The sequence below is a fragment of the Pelodiscus sinensis genome, chromosome 24 (genome assembly GCF_052426305.1).
Source record: "Pelodiscus sinensis isolate ZL-2025 chromosome 24, ASM5242630v1, whole genome shotgun sequence".
In the NCBI taxonomy this organism is placed as follows: domain Eukaryota; kingdom Metazoa; phylum Chordata; order Testudines; family Trionychidae; genus Pelodiscus; species Pelodiscus sinensis.
Window position 1 is genome coordinate 19,628,217 of NC_143075.1, and position 19,974 is coordinate 19,648,190.

Consider the following 19,974-nt stretch of genomic DNA (forward strand, 5'->3'; position numbering starts at 1 on the left):
CAGACTGTTAATGGGAACATGTGGCTCTATCTGCTCTCCCAACCGGGGACAAAAACAAAGGCAGAAACGTTGACATTTCCCACACGAGGGAAATACCGCTCAACGGCCTGCACCATTCCTGGCCTGTAGAACCTGTTCTCCTCAGAGCCACACCTCAGCTCTGACTGCTAGTACCTCCAACTGCTCCAATCCCCCAACATGTCCCAGGGCACCTCAGCACTGACAAGCAATGCCCCCGCCAGCTGGGGGACAAAAAGCAGGGGCGGTTTTGTCCATGAGACAAATGTCTACCATGGGCAAGAGGCCAATCTCCCCAACGGAGGTTTGAGTAAGAGTTAAGGCTGAGCGGGAAGACATGGGAGACAATGAGGCCGACTGGCCAAGGCACCAGCCTGAGTCTTGGAAGAGGTGGGTGCGGGTCTCAGCTTTACTGCTGTGCGACCTCATGGCATTCACTTCCCCTCCCTGGATCTTAGTCCCCCAATCTAGGGGCAACAATATGGAGCAGCTTCACGAGCTGCTGCTGAAAGAACTCAACGTTGTTGGTCATTCCCAATACGGTTGCACTTGAAGGAGCCTTGAGTTTCTGAGACGCATTTCCGAGTCCGCTCTGCATTTGGCTGTTCACGCTGCATGCCGAGGTAGGGATGTAAAGCCCCAGTTAATCAGTTAACTGGTTAACCAATGAAGCAGGATCCCGTGTGGGGGGTGGGGAAAGGACTGGCAGCAGGAGTCGGCAGCCCAAGCGTGGGTGGGAGGAGAGGGGGCGAAAGTTCAGACTCAGACGCCAGCTTTCTAAGCTGTCTCCCCCTCTCTAACAGGGGAAAATCCAAGCCCCTGGTTCTGAAGGCTCAGCACCTCCCCATCCCTACTTTCACACCACAATCATTCTGCAGGTAAACCACGTGATGAGCAAACCCCACAGGATTTTTGGGCACCACAGGGATCTTTAGCTTGGGTCCAAGAAGCGTTGTTGCAGAGCGAATGGGGAAGCCAAAACAACACCCAGAAGGTGCACATCTGGGGGCTGATCACCACCGTACCAATCTGTCACTGCTAAGAACAGCCAGTGCCGTGCATGGAGCCGACGTCGCCATGGCAACAAGCTGTTGATCTAATAACTTCTTAACACACATGGTAATTATTTTTTTTTTTGCCTTTTTCTATCATTACATAAGAACGATTTCTGGTCAAATTCCTCCAGTTGCTCATTAATGGCCAAGAAATGTCTGTCCCCTCTGGTCATTACTGTTTTATTTGAGACATGTATCGGTTCTTCCATTTCCCTGCAGCTTAGTTAGGAGATAGGTTGCTTCAGGCAACACACTTACAGGTCACTACAGACCGGGAAGCACCACGGGTAAAGCTGTGCCTACTGAGATATAGAAACTGAACCATGCCCAAAAGCTGACAGCAGAGACTTCTGCATGCCCAGACCCCATGCCAATTTCAGGCAGGCACAGGAGCTCAGTCGAGAACCTGTTTGCTCTTTGGTACCAGTTTGCTAAGTGACCGCCCGTCGGGCAGGAGAGCTCTGGACGAGTGGACTGATTTTTTGTGCCTGCTGGATCCCAAGCATGCAGGATGTGGTAACGACAAGAGAGCTATGGTCAACATCCCAGAATCTTTCCCTCCCCCATCGTTCAGCACTAAAGAACCACAGCAGAGCCACAGAATTCCACACACTTTGGAAAGGGAGATGCTTCGTAACTCGGGAGGGCTGGTAACTCTAAACAAAGGGTTTAGATGTTCTTTCCAAAGTTTACAACTGAACATTGGCTCAATATGACTCTGAAATTTTATTATGCAGAAGAAAAACCCAGCTTTCAACCAACTGAATTGAAACACAGAAACCGTTTCCCTACCTTGTTAATTTTTTTAAACTTTCCCTTTATTTTAAGTGGTTTATATTTGACACAGTATCCTGTATCTGGGTTTTTTTTCCCCAGAGGTGGGGTCTCTGCAGCTTTCTGATTGCGTATGTCCAGGTCCAAATGAGTTTGTAACTGTGCTGTTCATAACTCTGAGGTTCTACTATACACCCTTCTTCCCACAGAGCTGGGTGAGGCAGGACTGGCTATACCTACCTGCCAGGTAGGACCTTCCAGTGACTGCAGTTAGGCTTAGCCTAGGCAAGCCATCCTAGACATGTCACTGCCTCAGTTTCCCCTCCCCTCTTTTCTCTGTGCTGTCTATTTAGAGTTTTAGACTAAGTTCTCCAGGGCAGCAACTGTCTCTCACTACGGCTGTGTCTAGACTACATGGCTCCGTCGACGGAGCCATATAGATTTGTGTATTGGGCAAAGGGAAATGAAGCGGCAATTTAAATAATCGCTGCTTCATTTAAATTTAAATGGCTGCCGCGCTGAGCCGACAAACAGCTGATCAGCTGTTTGTCGGCTCAGCGCGCTAGTCTGGACGCTCCGCAGTCAACATCAAAGCCCTTTGTCAACTGCCCTGGTAAACCTCATCCCACGAGGAATAACGGGACGGTCAACAAAGGGCTTTGATGTCGACCATGAAGCGTCCAGACTAGCGCGCTGAGCCGACAAACAGCTGATCAGCTGTTTGTCGGCTCAGCGCGGCAGCCATTTAATTTAAATGAAGCCGTGATTATTTAAATCGCTGCTTCATTTCCCTTTGCCTACAACCCTAATCTACATGGCTCCGTCGATGGAGCCATGTAGTCTAGACACAGCCCAAGGGTCCGTCTAAACTACAAGCCTCTTTCGAAAGAGAGCGTCTAGACTGCAACCACTTCTTTCGAAAAAGTGAGCCACTTTTTCAAAAGACAGCACCCAGGCAGTCTGGATGCTCTCTTTCGAAAAAGCCCCGTTTGCATTCAAGAATGCCTTTTTTCAAAAGAGCACTTTCGAAAAAAGGCGTTCTTCCTCGTGAAAAGAGGTTTACCATGGTCAAAAAAACCGCCGCGTTCTTTCAATTTAATTTTGAAAGAACGCGGCGGCAGTCTAGACGCAGGGGAAGTTTTTCCGAAGAAAGGCTGTTTTTTTCGAAAAACCCCCGTAGTCTAGACACACCCTAGTACAGGTGTCTGTACAGCCCCTGGCACAACGTGGCCCTGAATTCCGTGGCGGCCTTTGGGGGCAATGACTGACAGACCCACTACGGGTAGGGAGGGAAGAGGCTGCAGCCCTCAGAGGTGGCAGGGGCTGAGGCTGGCAGGAGATAATTAGTCAGCATGGACCCTAAGACGCAAGTGGTGCCATGGACCCTCTGATACCCCCAGCCGGTCGGGGCTGACATGCAGCGCCTCCCACGCAGAGCGGCAACTCCCCACCACCATTCAGGGGCGTTCGTTCAGCGCCGCTCAGAGGGAAAGGAGCCACTTCCCAATCAGCACCATGGCTTAGTTGTTCCTCCGGGGCCTGTCCTCTCAAGCAGTGATCTTGCCTGACCCTGCTTAGCTCCTGAACTCTACCAGGCTCACAGCGGCTCCTCCGCAAAGGCAGCGGCATGGACTAGATTGCTTGAGCAGGCTCCTGCTGGGAGACGGTGCCTGTGCAGGAAGGGGGCGGTGAGCTGCAATTCCCCCCTTAAAAACCCTGTGAGAACTTTCCCCTCCCGCCTGGTGCCCTGCCTAATGACGTGCTGCAGAGAAGCTGCATTCTCCTGCTGTCTCCTCTCTTCTCCACGCAGCGACTGCTGCCATCCCAGAGGAAAGACCAGGAACCACAAACACCCCACAGCAGATGCCCAAGTGGCTGCTCCCTCACTCTGTCCTGCAATGGGGCAGCCCACATTTCAGCTCCTTACTTCTCTGGGGCGCACTTAGCCCTGCCGAGCTGCTCAGCATTATCGCTTCAACCAACCTCCGCTCTCTTTGTGACTGCCCCGGAAAAGACTGGAACGTTTTCCATGCTGCCTGCAATTACTATATGCAGAGAGACAACCATCTTGGCCACATCAGTCAAGCAGGATAAACCTGGCCACGTCAAGCATCCCCAGGCCAGCTCCTTTCTCCTGGGCTCTGTACTCAGTGACGCCATGAAGCTATAAGAGACATGGACTTCAACTCTCCTGGGGATGCATTGGGAGCAAGAGCAGCGGGATCGGAGACTGCGTTATCATAGAACCCTAGAATTGTAGGTTGGAAGAGACCCCAGGAGTCAATGAGTCCAACCCCTGCCCAAAGCAGGACCAACCCCAACTCAATCATCCCAGCCAGGACTTAAAAACCCCTAGGGATGGAGATTCCATCCACTCCCTAGGGAACCCATCCCAGATCTTCCCCACCTGCCTAGGGAAATAGTTTTTCCTAATATCCAACCTAAGCCTCTGTCCTGCATCTTGAGACCATTGCTCCTCCTTCTGTCATCTGTCACCACTGAGACCAGCCTCTCTCCACTCTCTTTGAAACCCCACTTCAGGGAGTTGAAGGCCGCTATCAAATCCCCCCTTGGTTTTCTCTTTTGTAGGTTAAGTGAGCCCAAATCCCTCAGCCTCTCCTTGTAAGTCATGTGTTCCGTTCCAGCCCTCTTGTCATTTTTATTGATTTCTGCTGGACCCCCTCCAATGAGTCCACATCCTTTCTGTAATGGGGGGCTCTGATTGGACACAACACTCAAGAGGTGGCCTCCCCAGTGCTGAATAAAGGGGAATAATCACTTCTCTAGATCTGCCGGCAATGGTTCTCCTAATGAAGCCCAATACATCATTAGCCTTCTTGGCACTCTATTGACTCCTATCCATCTTCTCAGCCACTGTAATCCCCAGTCAGTCCCCTGCCAGTAACAATGCTTGGGATTCTTCCATCCCAAGGGCAGGACTCTGCACTTGTCCTTGTTGACCCTCGCCAGATTTCTTATGACCCAGTCCTTCAATTTGTATTTGCATTAGTGCAGGAGTTTCCTTCCTCTTGGGAAGTACAACAGTGCACAGAATAGCACACATGCAGGGACCGGTATGGGAGAAGTCACACCCCAATGGAGTTTGTCATGCAGTGAAGCTCCATTTCTGTTATGTCCCCAACCCCGCATTGTATTCTTTCCCTTGTTTCGGCCGCGTTCATGCCTGGGATGCACACTGCATGCTGGGAGCAGGTTAATGGTCCCTACAGCCTTGCCAGCGGTTCCAGAAGAGCATTCCAACTCCCGGCTTCCCATCGGGTGTGTGCAGAGATTTCAGAGCAGGACTTTTTCCTTTGCAAGCCCCCCCTTCCCCACAGATCCCCTCCCTGCCCCCTCCCACCCAGGATAAGGCGTTCACTTACACATCACATTCAGGAATATGTTGCCGGAGGCCAGGACCACTTTCTCCCGGGTAGCTCTGTCGTAAATGCCCACGTGGCACTCGTATGGGCCGTTGTCTGAGATCCGCACCTCCGGAAGACTGGGAGAGGAGAGGAAAAGAGAAACTTTATGGTAACAGAACTGATCTCTCACTGTAACAGGGTCCACCTGCTTGTGAGCACCCCTCTGTGGCTGAGGAGGGATAAGCTCTTTGCCTGGCCATCTAGTACTTCTTTGCTCCCTGGGTCTCTTCCCCACCCCGGATGCTGCCCTGTCTGGCCTTGTCAAGGTTCAGAAGCTAGGATCTCATTAGCCCTGTCCATGGTGCTATCAGTTCTGGTATTGAGCTTGTGGCCAGTCTTGGGCCACTGGACCTGGGCCTCACCCCAGCTTGTACTTGGAGCTGTCCATAGTGCTGCAGTTCTCCCAGTCAGGCTATAGAACCATCTGGGTGAAGATCCTGTGAAGAACTGCCAGGCTCTAGCCCAGCAGTTTCTTTTATACGGGTCTGCTAGGCCCTGATTGGCCGCCCTGGAGACAGCCACTCTATCCTGCCTGGAGGACCTCTCTTCTGCTCCTCTCTCTGGGATGAGGTGTGGCAAGGCCTCCGGCCCCCTGTAGGGGATATCAGGGCTTAGTCCACCCCATCACACCCACGCTCAGGTTACATCATCCACCCTTTGGGACTCTCCTCTGCTTTCCAAATCAAACACGCTTTCTACAGCACTCACTGACTTGCACCCATCCTGGGTCAGGAGCAGTTATTTAAGAGTGACCAGAAATGAGTGCAAGTCTTAGACATCTGGCTCCAAACTTCATCAAGGTCAGAGGGTCTGTTCAGATCTGGGGCTGGGACTCCCTCTGTACACAGTAGCTTGTAACAGAAGGCAGTAACTAGAGATAGTTTGCATCCTGAATGGAAAGTTGAAATTTCAAGCAACGTAATGTGGAATGGAAATTCCAGGAAAAAAAAAAGAGATTTGGAAACAATGAAATATTTCAGTTCAAATTGGGTAAAACTATTTCGTTTCAGCACTGCTGGCAGTGCATTGAATATAAAATATACATGAGAAATTAAAATTCATATTCTAGTTTAATACCAACATTAAAATGAAGTTAAACAAAGACAAACGTGTACCTCATCACAGCAAAATATTCTGACATTAGCCAATGAAATGAGGAAGCCGGAACAGTTCTTGCTTTCTCCCGCTAAACATGTGGTTGAAATTGTCACACCCTGGCACAAGGTTTTGACTCGGAGACAGCTGCGTTTTCAGATGGAAAACTGTTCAGCTGAAATTTTTCCAACCAGCTCCACCGGGGACTATCCCAGTCAATTGAGGCGCTAGGGATGCCGGGGGACAGAGGGGAACTGCTATGTATCATGCCATGTGCTAGGATACCAGGGCTAAACCCTCCACCCTTCCTAAGCCTTCCCAGTCTGGAGCCCACTGATACACCAGCACCACTTCTTGAAGCACCTGCCCCAAGCACGTGGCTCCTATCGCAACCCTTAGAATGCCCTCACAATCCTTCATGTATTTACCCCAATGGCAGCTCCATGAGGCAGGGAAGAAACATCCCCATTTCACAGAGGCCAGGGCGCTGACTCCATGGGTACTCCAGGCTTGGAACACGCTGGGGGAAAATTAGCAGGTGTTCAGCACCGGACCCCGGCAACCAAGTTCCCCTCTCCCCTTCCATCTCACACCTCCTGCCTGCCAGCAGTCCTGCCGATCAATTCCTCCCTGGCCTTCCTAGAGCCTCTCACCCGGTCAGCTATGTGGGGGGGTGCGGGATGCTCTGGAAGGGGTGGCGGGGAGGAGAGAGGACATGGTGCACTCAGGGGAAGAGGCAGGGCAGGGGTTTGGAGGAATGGGTTGGCACTTACCTTGGTGGGCCCCCTGAAAGCAACCAGCCCAATTCCTAGGCAGGGGGAGGCCAGAGATCTCTTTGCACTAATGCCTGTAGTCACTACCCCTGCAGCTCCCATTGGCTGCAATTCCCAGCCAATGGGAGCTGAGGAGTTGGATCTCAGTACTTCTGTGAGCAGTGTGGAGCGATGGGGAGCAGGAAGCCTCTGCTGTGCTGCTTGTGGCAGCCCCCTGGCCCGTTTTAAATCACCCAGGCTCCTGGACAATTGCCCCTGCACCGGCACCCTGCACCAGTCTCTCCCCGTTGGCAGGAGCGGAGAAGCGAGCAGTGTAGGAGGATGCCCCTGGAGGAGAGAAGCTGGCAGTGGATACTAGAGCCCTAGAGATCCACTTCATAGCCACGGACACTGTTTGAGGATCCCAGATTAGATGCAGATATTGTATCCGGACAGGACTCGGGTATCACCTCACCCGTTTGCAGCTGGGTTATATCCTGCCATGTCTCTTCGCTGAGTCATGGGAATCAGTCTATGAGCATATTAGAAACCCACCGGTTTGTTTAAAAGCTTTGATTGAGAATGTGAATGGAAGGGAAGGGCCTGGGATATCCTAGAACTCTGCCTCCTAAACTCCCCAGCAGGATTTAGGAGGAATGCAAACCAGTCCTACCGGGCACACGGACAATTGCACAGCATTACACCCTAGGGAGGTGGCTGTTTCTTCCTGACCAGACAACAAACAGCCGTAGGCTCTGAAGCCATAAGGTTGATGGTGCCTGTAATTTTTAGCCTAATTACTATCACCACTAGCGTGTGATCCTCTTCTGCCTTACATTGAGATATTGGCCTCAATCGTGTCCAGTAGCAGGGAGTTCCACAGGTTCATTCTCTGTTCTTTGGAGGCTTATTTCCTTTGTATCTGTCACGGCTCACAGGCTGTGCCCACACTCGGCCCATTGGTCCCCGGGTGACACCCCCCTTTCCAGTGCGGTAGTTCCTTCTCGGGGAGCCCACTCCAGTCCACCAGCAATGAGACAGCCCTTTCTCAGGGGGTCCATTCCAGTGTGGCGACCCTCCTTGGGGGGCCCACTCTCACCTGGGGCGGCTGCCCCTCCGCCTCCTGGACGGCACCTCTCAGGGCCTTCAGCCTCCTGCCTCCACCGTGAGCCCCTTCAGGGGGCCCACTCCCTCCGGACCCCCAGGGCCTTCACTCCCAGAGGAACAGTGCAGCCCTGTTCTCTGGGCCAGAACGACCCTCAGCCAGCACAAAACAGGAGGTTTATTGAGCTTTGAACACAGCACAGGATCCCTCAGGCCTGTCACCTGGCCTTCCTCAGCCCAGCACGTCTGGGTCTCCCCTGCAGCCAGGCGAGCTCGGCCTGTTCTGCTCCCTGTCCAGACCAGAAGCCCCCTTCTCTCCCAGCAGAGCCTCCAATATCCCCCAGCAACAGCCCCTCCCCTGCCCGTTATCTTTCATCTAGCCAGAGCCAGCTGTGTCCTCTGAGCGGGGTCTGCTGGTCACCAGGGCACCAATCACTAGGGCTGTGTCTACACTGGCCACTTATTCCGGAAAATCAGCCACTTTTGCCAGCTGTCTACACTGGCCACTTGAATTTCCGGAAAAGCACTGACGATCTCATGTAAAATCATCAGTGCTTTTCCGGAAAATCTATGCTGCTCCCGTTCAGGCAAAAGTCCTTTTCTGGAAAACTGTTCCAGAAAAGGGCCAGTGTAGACAGCAGAGATTTCTTTTCCGCAAAAAAGCCCCGATCGCAAAAATGACGATCGGGGCTTTTTTGCGGAAAAGCGCGTCTAGATTGGCACGGGCACTTTTCCGCAAAAAGTGCCTTTCGGAAAAGCATCCTGCCAATGTAGACGCGCTTTTTCCAAAAATGCTTTTAACGGAAAAGTTTTCTGTTATAAGCATTTCCGGAAAATCATGCCAGTGTAGACGTAGCCAAGGGCTCCAGTTCTGTGCTGTTCTCTGCAACAACAAACTCCCTCTCCCCTTGCCACATTAAACCAGTAACATCCCGGGGCACTGAATGCCCCACCCTGCATGCAACCATCCCTTTGAGCCCCCCCAAACTCCCCACCCCCTCACAGTATCCTTTCCAAATACATCCCCTCTCGATTTCTTAGCACACTCCTATGGCGAAGCTCTGAGAGATCTGGGATAGGAGGGACTTGTGAAGGACAAAGGTTTCCCCCCGCAATACGCACAAATAGTTTAGACTTTCCCTTCCAATGCAGACCTATGCCGAATGTCTTCGTACAGTTCAGCGGGATGACGTGTGCGCTGATGGAAAGAGAAGCAGCCGGCCACGTCCCTTGCGTTGCAAGCAGGGGAAACAGCCAGATATGGTGCTTTAATAGAGGGGAGTGAGAGAGAAATTTCCCCTTGAAGCACCAGCCAGGAGATTATTGATTCCAGCAGCTCTTCCAAGCCAGACCCTGACATCTGTCTACACTGGGATTAAATTGATCCAGTGACATGGCCTTGTCCCAGGCCTGTGGGCAGGAGGCCCTGAGAAGGCGAAGTGGAAAAAAATCAAAGTGCCCCTTATTCATCTCAGCAGCCGACTGAGAAGGAAATAAACGTGAGGCTCCAGTGAGAGCAAAGATTAAGGCTCAGTGGTAAGAGAGATCGATCGAACTGGCCACAGGGGCATGTTACTGTGAGTTAATCAAATAAACGCCCCAGGGGGACTCAGGGACAGGAGGGGCGAGGGGGAGCCATAGAACTGCTAGGTCACCTCACCTCTGGAGCTCAGGATTGGAGAGATAAGGGAAGCGAGTCCCCATGAAGTCCTCAGTGAGGCGAGTCCATCAGCACCTCTGCTTCTCCCCTGCCCTGTGTTGCCATCTACTCATGCACAGAGGTGTAAAATCAGAGCAGATCTGTAGCCTCTTGCACATGAGGTCAGGGTAGGGAACAGGGCAGATTTCCAAAGTGTTCAAGGGCCAGGTAACAGCTGTTCAGCACCTAAAATCAAGGCCAAGTTTCCGTAAGAGCCTGGCCCCCCCCATGCAAAGCAGATACTTAGTCTGGTGCCTAAAAGAGAGCTGAGCTCTTTGGAAAGTCGAGGCCCTGTCATCAGGCACAAAGCTACACGATGGGAGGGCACGAGAGAAGCAGGACTGGAATAGCGGGGGCTGGAGATCAGGATGGAGGAGCATTGGTGGGGCGGTGGGGAGTCAGGGTGAAAGCAGCAGGTATTGCAACTCAGGAGTCAGGGGCATCAGCAAACCTCCTTGTGTCTATTTCATCCGTCCTAGCCTGGTCTCATTTCGTTTAGCCTTAAAGCCCTCGATCCAGATCAACTCCACAAAATCTCTGCGCCAGTTTCATCGCTGGAGGCCTCTTGCACCTTTGCACGCTTTACTGGCCTGTCCGCTGGAGGACTGTAGGATCTGAGGTAAGATTTAAGAGAGCCCTTACAGGCTTTAGCTGTCACTTTCACCTGGATGAAAGTGACACGGAACCCGGTTTTTAACCCACCACCAGAGACGTCCACGAACGAGTCAGGCAGCCCATGGAGCAAGCCAAAAAATTCCGTTTTGGGATCCCAGAAATAGATTTTTTGTAATAATTTTCGTTCCACAAAACAATTCCATTTTTTGTCTTCTTGTCCCAATTTGAGATATTCCCTCCCCAAAATCAACCGTTTTTCATGGGAAGGAAAAGGTACCCTGCTGTAGTGATTCAGCCTGCCTCCAGATTTTCCAAGCTTCCTGGGGTATTTAGATGTGAGCTTTGGGCCCACCCTGCGGTCCAGCCTCCCAACTTTATAACTGCCTTGCACACAGTCAACCTATGGAACTCCCTGCCAGAGGATGTTGTGAAGACCAAGACTTTAACAGTATTCAAAAAGAGTGCTAGATAAATTCATGGAAGTTAGGTCCATCAATAGCTATGTCAAGATGGGCAGGAATGGTGACCCTAGCCTCTGTTTGTCAGGGCTGGGAATGGGTGACAGGAGGTGGATCACTCGATGAGTCCCTGTTCTGCTCATTCCCTTGTGGCACCTGCCATTGGTCACTGTCAGGAGACAGGATATTGGATTAGATGGACCTTTGGTCTGACCCGGTGTGGCCGTTCTTGTGTTCAGTGTGCAGACCAGGGACGGGTGTGCATAGGAAAAAAAATCAAATAAAGGGCATTTATCCATGGTGCTTCTATCACACCTTTGGGCTGAGGGTTCCCCAGTGTTCTCTAAACATTAACGAAGACTCAGGATTCCCTTCAAAGCCACACTAATGCAGTGCAGCTCTTTCCCCATCTCCACTAACAAGACTACACAGCTGCCCCGGCTCTAATGGCCCTGGTCCACTAACCAGTGGAGGCCTGCCTGGCCCGGCTGCTGAGCTTCCCACTTTCAGTCTCAAAAGGCGCTTTCATTGGGGGTGTAGTTGCACGTGCATTCCCCCATATACAGCGGAGGAAACTGAGGCCAAAAGATTTGCCTTCATTCATCGGCAGAATGGGAACAGTGTTAGCTCTCCCCTGAATGCAACAAACTTCCAGGCTACGTCTACACTGGCATGATTTTCCGGAAATGCTTTTAACGGAAAAGGTTTCCATTAAAAGCATTTTCGGAAAAGCACGTCTAGATTGGCAGGATGCTATTCCACAAAAGCACTTTTTGTGGAAAAGCGTCCGTGGCCAATCTAGACGCAGTTTTCCGCAAAAAAGCCCCGATCGCCATTTTCGCCATCGGGGCTTTTTTGAGGAAAACACTACTATGCTGTCTACACTGGCCCTTTCGTGCAAAAGTCTTTCGGAAAAAGACTTTTGCCTGAACAGGAGCATCGTAGTATTTCCGGTAAAGCACTGATGATTTTACAGGAGATCGTCAGTGCTTTTCCGGAAATTCAAGCGGCCAGTGTAGACAGCTGGCAAGTTTTTCCGCAAAATCAGATGATTTTGACGAAAAACTTGCCAGTCTAGACACAGCCACAGGGTACAGCTGGTGCTTGACATGTGGCTGTTGGGACAGGACAGGCAGCAAAGCCCTTGTGGACAGGATCGCGTCCTTCGCCTGTTGGCACGTACACGTGTTGGGCCCAATTGCCCCCAGGCCACGTCGCTCCGTGGCTTTGTACTTTCACCACCTCATCCAAACGCCCCCCAAGCTGACTTCCTCCTAAAGTGGATTAAGCAGGCAGGAGAGCTTGTCTCCTAGGGCCTTGAGTGGCATCGATCGGCCAGCTGGTTAGCAGTCAGTATTCAGATAACAGGGGGCTGGGATGGAGTTTCTTTGCACGAGCAACGGGACCAGGATCAATACACTATTAATAACTGCAAAGGTTTAAGGAGAAATCTGTGTAATGCAGTTTAGCAGCTGGAGTTTACCAACACTGACAGCGCCCCAGAAGGTAAGTAATTGTGCTGCTGAAAAGTGCATGAAAAGCAATGGCCGAGTGGCAAAGGGAACGCCCACGCACTGGTGCTGGTTAAGCCAAACTCTCGGCAAAGCGCTCGCTCTCGTGCCGAGCCCCAGGGCAGCCCTGGCTAAAGGCCAGTGAGCTGGAATGTTTATGGGAGAAGTAGCCTCCCCTTGCCCCCACAACCCTGTACAGGGAGCAGAGGCCGATCCAAGTGGTAAAGTTCAGATCCAGAACCGGCCCCTCCAGACCCAAAGGAACCAGTATTCATGTAGAGGTGCCCACCCTCCAGAGATCATCCAGGCTCACCCCAGTCCCGGCGTTTGCTTTCGCTCAGGAACAGCAAGCACCTGATCTCGGCCGTCCCTGGGGGTTTTCCCTTTGTCCTTCAACTTCTCTCCTGCCCCAGGGCTGGTTAGCAGAGGAGAAAAGGAGGGAGGTTAGCACACCATGACTAATGCATTCTAGCTAACAGTCTGAAGCCTCAGTGGGAGAAAGGCCCACAGGCAAGAGAGGGGTGAATGCAGGTGTCAGTTTCACTTGCTTAGCCCATGTTGCAGTCTACACAGCCTTGTCTGTACTAAAGGTTTGTTAGAATGTGTTGGCTACGCCACAACTGCTCTTACCCTAGGCCTGCTAGGCCTCATAGAGAGACTCTCCACCAAGGTTCCCTCTAATCTTTTCCATCTACGTGCAGATTTTTTCCACCCAGGTATGGAGTAAATTTTGTTCTGTGCACCAAGGCATGTGCACCACCAGTAGAAACAAAACCTCTCGCTGTGGGCAGCCTGAATCTCTCCCGAGGGGGCCGCACAAGTGCCCAGCTGACAGGGAACACCGACCCATTCATACTCTGGAGCTGGAGCCCATGAGCAGGGCTGTCCTGTCCATAAGATGGCTTGGGATAGCCGCCCCAGGGCCTGCACAGCAGCCAACTCAGCCGTCCTATTGATGGGACCCAGCATGGCCTGGGGGTAGCCCGGTGCAGGGCAGCAGCAAGGGTCAGCCTCCCTCCACCTCTCACTGCAGTGGTGGGATCCAGAGCAACCCAGCAGCCGGCTCTGCCCCATCCCACTCCAACCCCCCATTTCCTGGTGTCCTGTGCTCCCCTTCACCACGGCAGCAGGAAGCAAGGTGCCCCAGCCCCGGAGTGGGCGGGGAGAGGGCAGCAAGTCAAGGTGGAGCGGAGCAGGTTGGCAGACTGTTCCGTCTCCTGCTGCTGCAGGGAGTGCAGGGAAGCCGGACTCGGGCTGCCACCTTGCACCAGGCCCCTGCTAACTCCCTGCTCGCATTGCTCGGGGGAGGGAGCTTAGGCGATGGGGCAGGAGCGAAAAGGGCCAGGGTGGGGCAGAGGCGGGGCAGGGACGGAGCCTGCAGCAGGGGCAGTTGCATAATGCATCCTTATAGCATCCTGCACCTCGAGAGGCTGGTGTGAGAACTTGCGAACCCCCCTGTTCCTTGCACAGGATCCAGGGATCCCCGAAGCCATTCATTTCCCAGGCTCAGCGATTGGCTGCAAGCTAAAAAACCCGCTGCCTGCTCGGCGACTTCTCCCAGCTCCCGGGGAGGTGGCCGATTTAAATCTGTTTGGTCTCGTGGAGCACATGTGAGCGTTGCCAGCTAGTGGGGGAGGAGAACATAGACAAGAGCAGCCCGCGGACGACGGGAGCCAGTGAGCAAAGTGCAAAGGGCGAGAGGAAAGGGAGTCAGGCGGCTGTAATCAGAGCATGGTGGAACCATGCGTCCTTAGTGTTCCTTTCGGCGGGCGCTAAACTCTTCTCTTTCGTCCCATCCGGAAACGGCGCTCAGTGGGTGGAACAGAACCAGAGCGCAGGATCACCCCACACGGCCCATCATGGGAGCCTGCGAGTGCCCACGTAGGTGGGTGCTAGACGTGGAAATGGGGCAGCACCGCCGGAGATGGAAACACTAATGCACCTTGCAAATGGAGCCGTGTCTCCATAATAGTGCCCAGCTTCAGAACTGACTGCGTTTTCGATTGGCAATTACAGCACTTCAGAGCTAATGAGTTATAATTAGCAGTGCTATTGCCGCCGTTCCATTACCGACACCTCATTATGCCAATAGCGGAGCTCCAATGACCCATTGGAAACAGCTTCAGGCTCTCGCCAGCTTTGCACCAAAGGGTTCATTCCACCGCAGCTCACTCTCAGGAGCGACCCGATCACTTTCTTACCCATTCAGGGCATCCAGCTTCCTCCCTTCGGCTCCAGGGGATGTTTTGGACTGGAGACCTGAGTTTTTACCAAATGTTGTTCCGATTCTCCTCCACTCTCCCTCTCTCCATTGCCATCTTCCTCCCTCTTTAGCAGCCTCTCTAGTTTCCACCTCCTCTGCTGCCATGAACCAGGCAACTCCACGGATGTCAATGGATCAGCTGCTTAGCTGGCACAAACTAGCCCCGTTCTATGCCATGCAGGAAGCTTCAGTGCAAGGCATAAAACAGAGGCGTGTCACTGACCCCTATGGGGGGGGGGGTGCGTTGGAGCATTGCCACCGCCGACAGGAGAATTCATTCATGTCTCTGCGCTGCACATGGGGGGGATTGGTGGATGGGCTCGGCCCACAGAGCAGCACATGCTCTGCCTTCCACACCAGGCTGGAGGGCTTGACACAGTAGGGCCCAGCTGCCTGCAGCGACAGGGAAACTGACAAGCCAGTGCGGGTTGTTCTAATTTTGGGGGGAGAGAAAGCTGGTGTCATACGTGGCCCTCGAGTGAGACTCCCTTTCTGCCAAACTCTCTTGGTTTGGTTCCCCCCATCCTCTGCCCTGGTTGTTCTGTTCTGCTCTCACATCCGACACTGGGGAAGGAGCTGCCTTTTGGGGATTGCCTGCCCACTGTCTACCCCACTGGGCTCCTGAGCCTGGGTTCCTAGGTGGTGGTGGTGGAGGGGTCTAACCTCTACTCCACAGCTCCACTGTCAGCCTCTTTGCTCCATCGCCTAGTCCAGAGGCCCCCACTGGACACACACGCAACTTAAGACAGTCCCTGCTAAGGCGCTTACAATCAAAGCAGCACCGGAGCTGTTCCTCCCTCTCCTCCTTCCCTTTCCTGCCTCGGAAGTTGTTACAGCTGGAGAAATGGCCCTTCCCCATTGGGGGTTTTAAGGATGCCCCAGGGTTCGTTGCAGTAGAGTGGGGCCATTAAAAGCCTGATTCTCATTTACTCTGTCCCAGCGCGTAGAGTAAGGTGGGGCGCCAAGGGATGTGCTCTCTGTTACAAGACTCCCCACCTCTGAGCACCCCCCCCCCTTCTCAGGGCAAGATCTGGTATCCAAAGCCCATCTGTAACTGGTCAGGCCCCAAGCCGGCTTCTCCCAGCTGGTCTCTTCAGAGTCCTGTTCCTGGCAGCAGAGCGTTTCTGCCTCCCCACAGAGCTCACCAAAAATCGCACTTTGCCTTCCAGGACAGCAGGAGCCAGAACACCCGGGGCGCCACGGTAGAGCTCCCACGTACAAACCAAAATCAAACTTCCGCCCCTTTGTGCGCTGGAGCCGCTCATCCGAACAGCTCTCCCTTCCTCTTCCAGAACCGCTTCCCTGGAGCCAGGCCTGCAGTTCCGGGCCCTCCTTGGGCGCTAGCTTTGCCCGTGGAGCACAGCTTTCAGGCACCACTCGGCTCAACTGCTCTCCCCTGCTGCCAGCCCTGAACTCCTGGGCTTCCTACCTTCGCCTTCCTGCAGCAGGGTGGGGATCCCTGAACAGGGGTGGATCAGGCACCGGGCTGGCCTCTCTCCTTGCTCTGGGACGATGCAGGGGCCTTCTCAGCTCTCAGAGTGAGTTAGACTGGACTCTATTTCCTGTGCACCCCTCTGCTCTCTGAGAAGCAGGACACGGGTGTAGCAAAGCATGCGCCAGCCCGGTACCTGCTCTGCCCCTGCATTGTGTGTGCCAGGCTGCTCACACTCCCTTACACCACCCCAGCAGCCTTTGCATCACTGTCAGTCGGACCCGGGAGCTCTAAGGTATCACAGGCAACTCAGGCGCCGTTTCCTGGGATGGGTGGGGAGCGACGTCCCAGGGTCGACGCGTGTGCTAATGGGCCACGGCTGCCCATGGATGGCGAGGGAGGCCTTGTGCTTTGGGCGACACCTCTCGGGATGCATTAGATCCCGCTGGGGTGTCCCGTTACCATAGGGACCAGCTTCCCACCGCTCAGAGAACAGCCCTGGACTAGGTTGTTGGACACATTTCACAGCCTGGGGTTTGTGGGCGTGGTTTTCACATCTCCCCCACTGGCTGGGCTAAGCCACGCCAGCCAACGTTGAGGGATCATTTCAAACGCAGCACTGGATTCAGTGTCCCTTTAGGTGACATCACCTCTCTGACAGCGCAGCATAATGCCCTTCGGTGACATCATCCGAGTGGCCCCGCTCGGGCGCGCAGTGGGGTATCCGCGGGCGTGATGTCATTAGCGCTTAGCGCACCAACGGCGCGCCACGGAATCCTCATGGGCCTCGGCGGGCATCCTCTTGCAGGACGCCATCATACGGTGACAAGTCTCTGACAGCGCGTCGCCACCTCCTTGTCTGGCGCCATTCCAATAATAAATCAATCCATACTGCAATGAACCCGCCTGCGCGACACCAGCAGCATCTGGCACCTCTAATAGGGATCAAAGCATCTTTGGGATCCAGATGATCATGAGACGACGCTTCTCCGGCACTGTACTTGACCTCGTCATGTCACTCTTCTCATGGTACATTGCCGCCTGCTCTCCCGTGCTCCCTGTAAGCTGGGCGCTTGTGCGCCCCTCGGGGGAAGATTCAAATGATGCCCTGCTGATTAGCAGAATAGGTTTTGTTTCGAATGGTGGTGCACATTCAAACATGCCACAGTGCACATAAAAACATTATTCCACACATGGATGGAAAAAAAATCTGCTCATGCATGGAAAAGATTAGAGGGAACATTGGTGCTCTCATGGACCATCCACTCCACCTGATACCCTCTCTGCACTCAGCATGGATGATATTTGGCTGCCTTTTCCTGCACACTCCATCTCCAAGCCTTTTCAGAGGAAGGGAACAGAAAACCCGCAGCTCACGTTGGCTGTTAGCTGTTTGAAGTTTTACCTTTCCTGGCCTGATTTGTTAAGAGCAAAAAGCTTCAGGAAGCAACATTTTCATGCAGTCATTTCATTAGAGAAAAGCCCAGGGCAGTTTATCTCAACAGCACTAAGGGGGGATATTGCCAGCGTAGTGTGCAAGGGACTTGCCGGTAACTGAAGCTGTGTGTGTGTATAATGAGGGCTGCACGCATAACTTACCACACAGCATGCCGCAGAAATAGCTGTGCGGGGTGGATAAATCCAGAAACAACTTCCTGTTTAAAACCTCCCTGGGTGGCTGAGCTAGGCTTTTGCCTGGTAACAGAAGGCTGGCTGTTCAGACAGCATTGTTACCGCTTGTGCGACATTGTGTTTGTCATCAAATTTCCCCCAGTAGATGGGCTGTATACCTTTCCCTTCCCTGCTAACAGAAGGCTGGCTGTTTTAACAGCAAGTTTGTGGTGCTTCGGGGACCTCATGTTCATGCTGCATCAAAAAGCAGCCCTGGGCGAGGGAAAAGAGCGTCTGGCAGGCAGGGAGACGCAGAAGAGCCGAATTGTGCCCTCATTAGAGCATGAGGGAATGGGACTTCTGAAAAGGGGACGACTTCCTGGGTCACCCATGGCTCAGAAGTGGGGTCAGCTGGTTATGCTGGAGTGCATCTTCCGTCATGTATCAGGGCCACCCCTAAAACCATTAGTGCTGAGCGTGGGAGGCTGCCCATCACGACTCCTGGGCTCTGTTCCTGCCTCTGAGAAGGCGTGGGATCTAGATGCGACACTAGGGGTATGTCTAGACTACGTGCCTCTGCTGACAGAGGCACGTAAAACAGGCTACCCGACATAGTCAATGAAGCGGGGATTTAAATATCCCTGGCTTCATTAAAATAAACATGGCCACCGCGATATACCGGCTCAGCTGATCGTCAGCACAGCGCGCGAGCCAAGACGCGGATCGGTCGGCAAGGGAAGCCTTTGTCGACTGCTCCTGTAAACCGCGTTTCACGAGGCATAAGGGAGCGGTCGACAAAGCTTCCCTTATCGACCGATCCGCGTCTTGACTCGCACGCTGTGCCGACGATCAGCTGAGCCGGCACAGCGCAGCGGCCATTTTTATTTTAATGAAGCCGGGGATATTTAAATCCCCGCTTCATTGACTATGTTGGGCAGCCTGTTTTACATGCCTCTGTCGGCAGAGGCACGTAGTCTAGACATACACTAGGAGATTAGGTGTCAGGGCTTCTGGGGTCCGTTCTCAGCTTTGGGAAGGCAGCCTGGCCTTGTGGGCAGACCAAGAGGTTAGGAATGGGACCTGCAGTCTTACTTTTAGGAAGGGCAGAGTGGACTACTAGTTAGAACAGGAGAGCCAGAGTCAGGAGTGTAGTTTTAACGCCTGAGCCTGTGGGCAAGGAGCTAACCTCTAGCCCTGACTCAGCCCCGTGCGTGCAAAGAGAAGGACTGTGCCCCAAGGTACAACAGGTGGTAGAAAGCTGCAATGCAAAACGACACGATATGGCAGCTTTGCCGTGCAGTCTGGCCTTCCAGGCCGTGCAGTCTGGCCTTCCAGGCAGCCGTGATGCCGTCTGGCCAGTGCTGCCAGTGGGGAGGCTCCGTTCGTAGAATCCCAGGGTTGGAAGAGACCTCAGGAGGTCAGCAAGACCAACCCCATGTTGCTTAGCTCTTGCCCACTCCCTGCACCTCTCCCTTTGGGCTAGCTCCGTTGGGCCAGCTGTGTGCCCCCCTGGGCAGACTTTCCAGTGGTCAGTGCTCTGCAGTCTAGGTCAGTATTTCTTAGCCAGCGGGACGAGTACCCTCAGGGGTACTCGAGAGAAGTCTGGGGGGTATGTCCACACAACTGAAATTTGGAGAAAACTGAATTTGCTTGAAGTTTTACAGCACTTGAAATTTTCGGATGTAAAGTACAAAAATAATAATCGCCCGCCTGGCTACGATTAAGTTGTGTAAACAAATGTGTTGCAATGATAGAAAAAAATGTGTCTGAAAACTGTAGGTACGGGGGGGGACTTATAATTGTTTTTGAAAAAGGAGTACTTCATAAAAAAAGGTTGAGACGCACTGGCCTAGGTTATATGGCAGGCGGGAATGGGACGCAGCCATGAATTAATCCCACAGTTTAAGTGGGTGTAGGGAGACACAATAACTTGCCTGTAAAGCTATTTGTGACTCTCAGATGAAAGATACCCCCAGCAACAACCACTGGAGTGCAGACCGCTGGCTCTGGTGCTGCCCAAAGCACCCAGTCCAAATTGGTGTTGAGACCCAAACCTTCTGGAAAACACTGCTGAAGCTGGGTTTCTGTAGGATCCAAGAGCAGTCACTCGTAAAATTCCCTCCTAGCATTCTTTGTCTCAAAGTAGGACAGGAGCAATTATT

At 53.1% G+C, this 19,974-nt stretch overlaps 1 protein-coding gene across 2 annotated transcripts in view; it reads right to left on the reverse strand.

Moving 5' to 3' along the window:
- IGSF21 (immunoglobin superfamily member 21) overlaps positions 1–19,974 on the reverse strand; it is a 299,719-nt gene that overhangs the window by 67,965 nt on the left and 211,780 nt on the right. For both annotated transcript variants that reach the window (XM_089773099.1, XM_075906417.2), the window contains exon 4: positions 5,231–5,349. In XM_089773099.1, the coding sequence (XP_089629225.1) occupies positions 5,231–5,349 (119 nt within the window). The remainder of the gene's footprint in view (positions 1–5,230; positions 5,350–19,974) is intronic.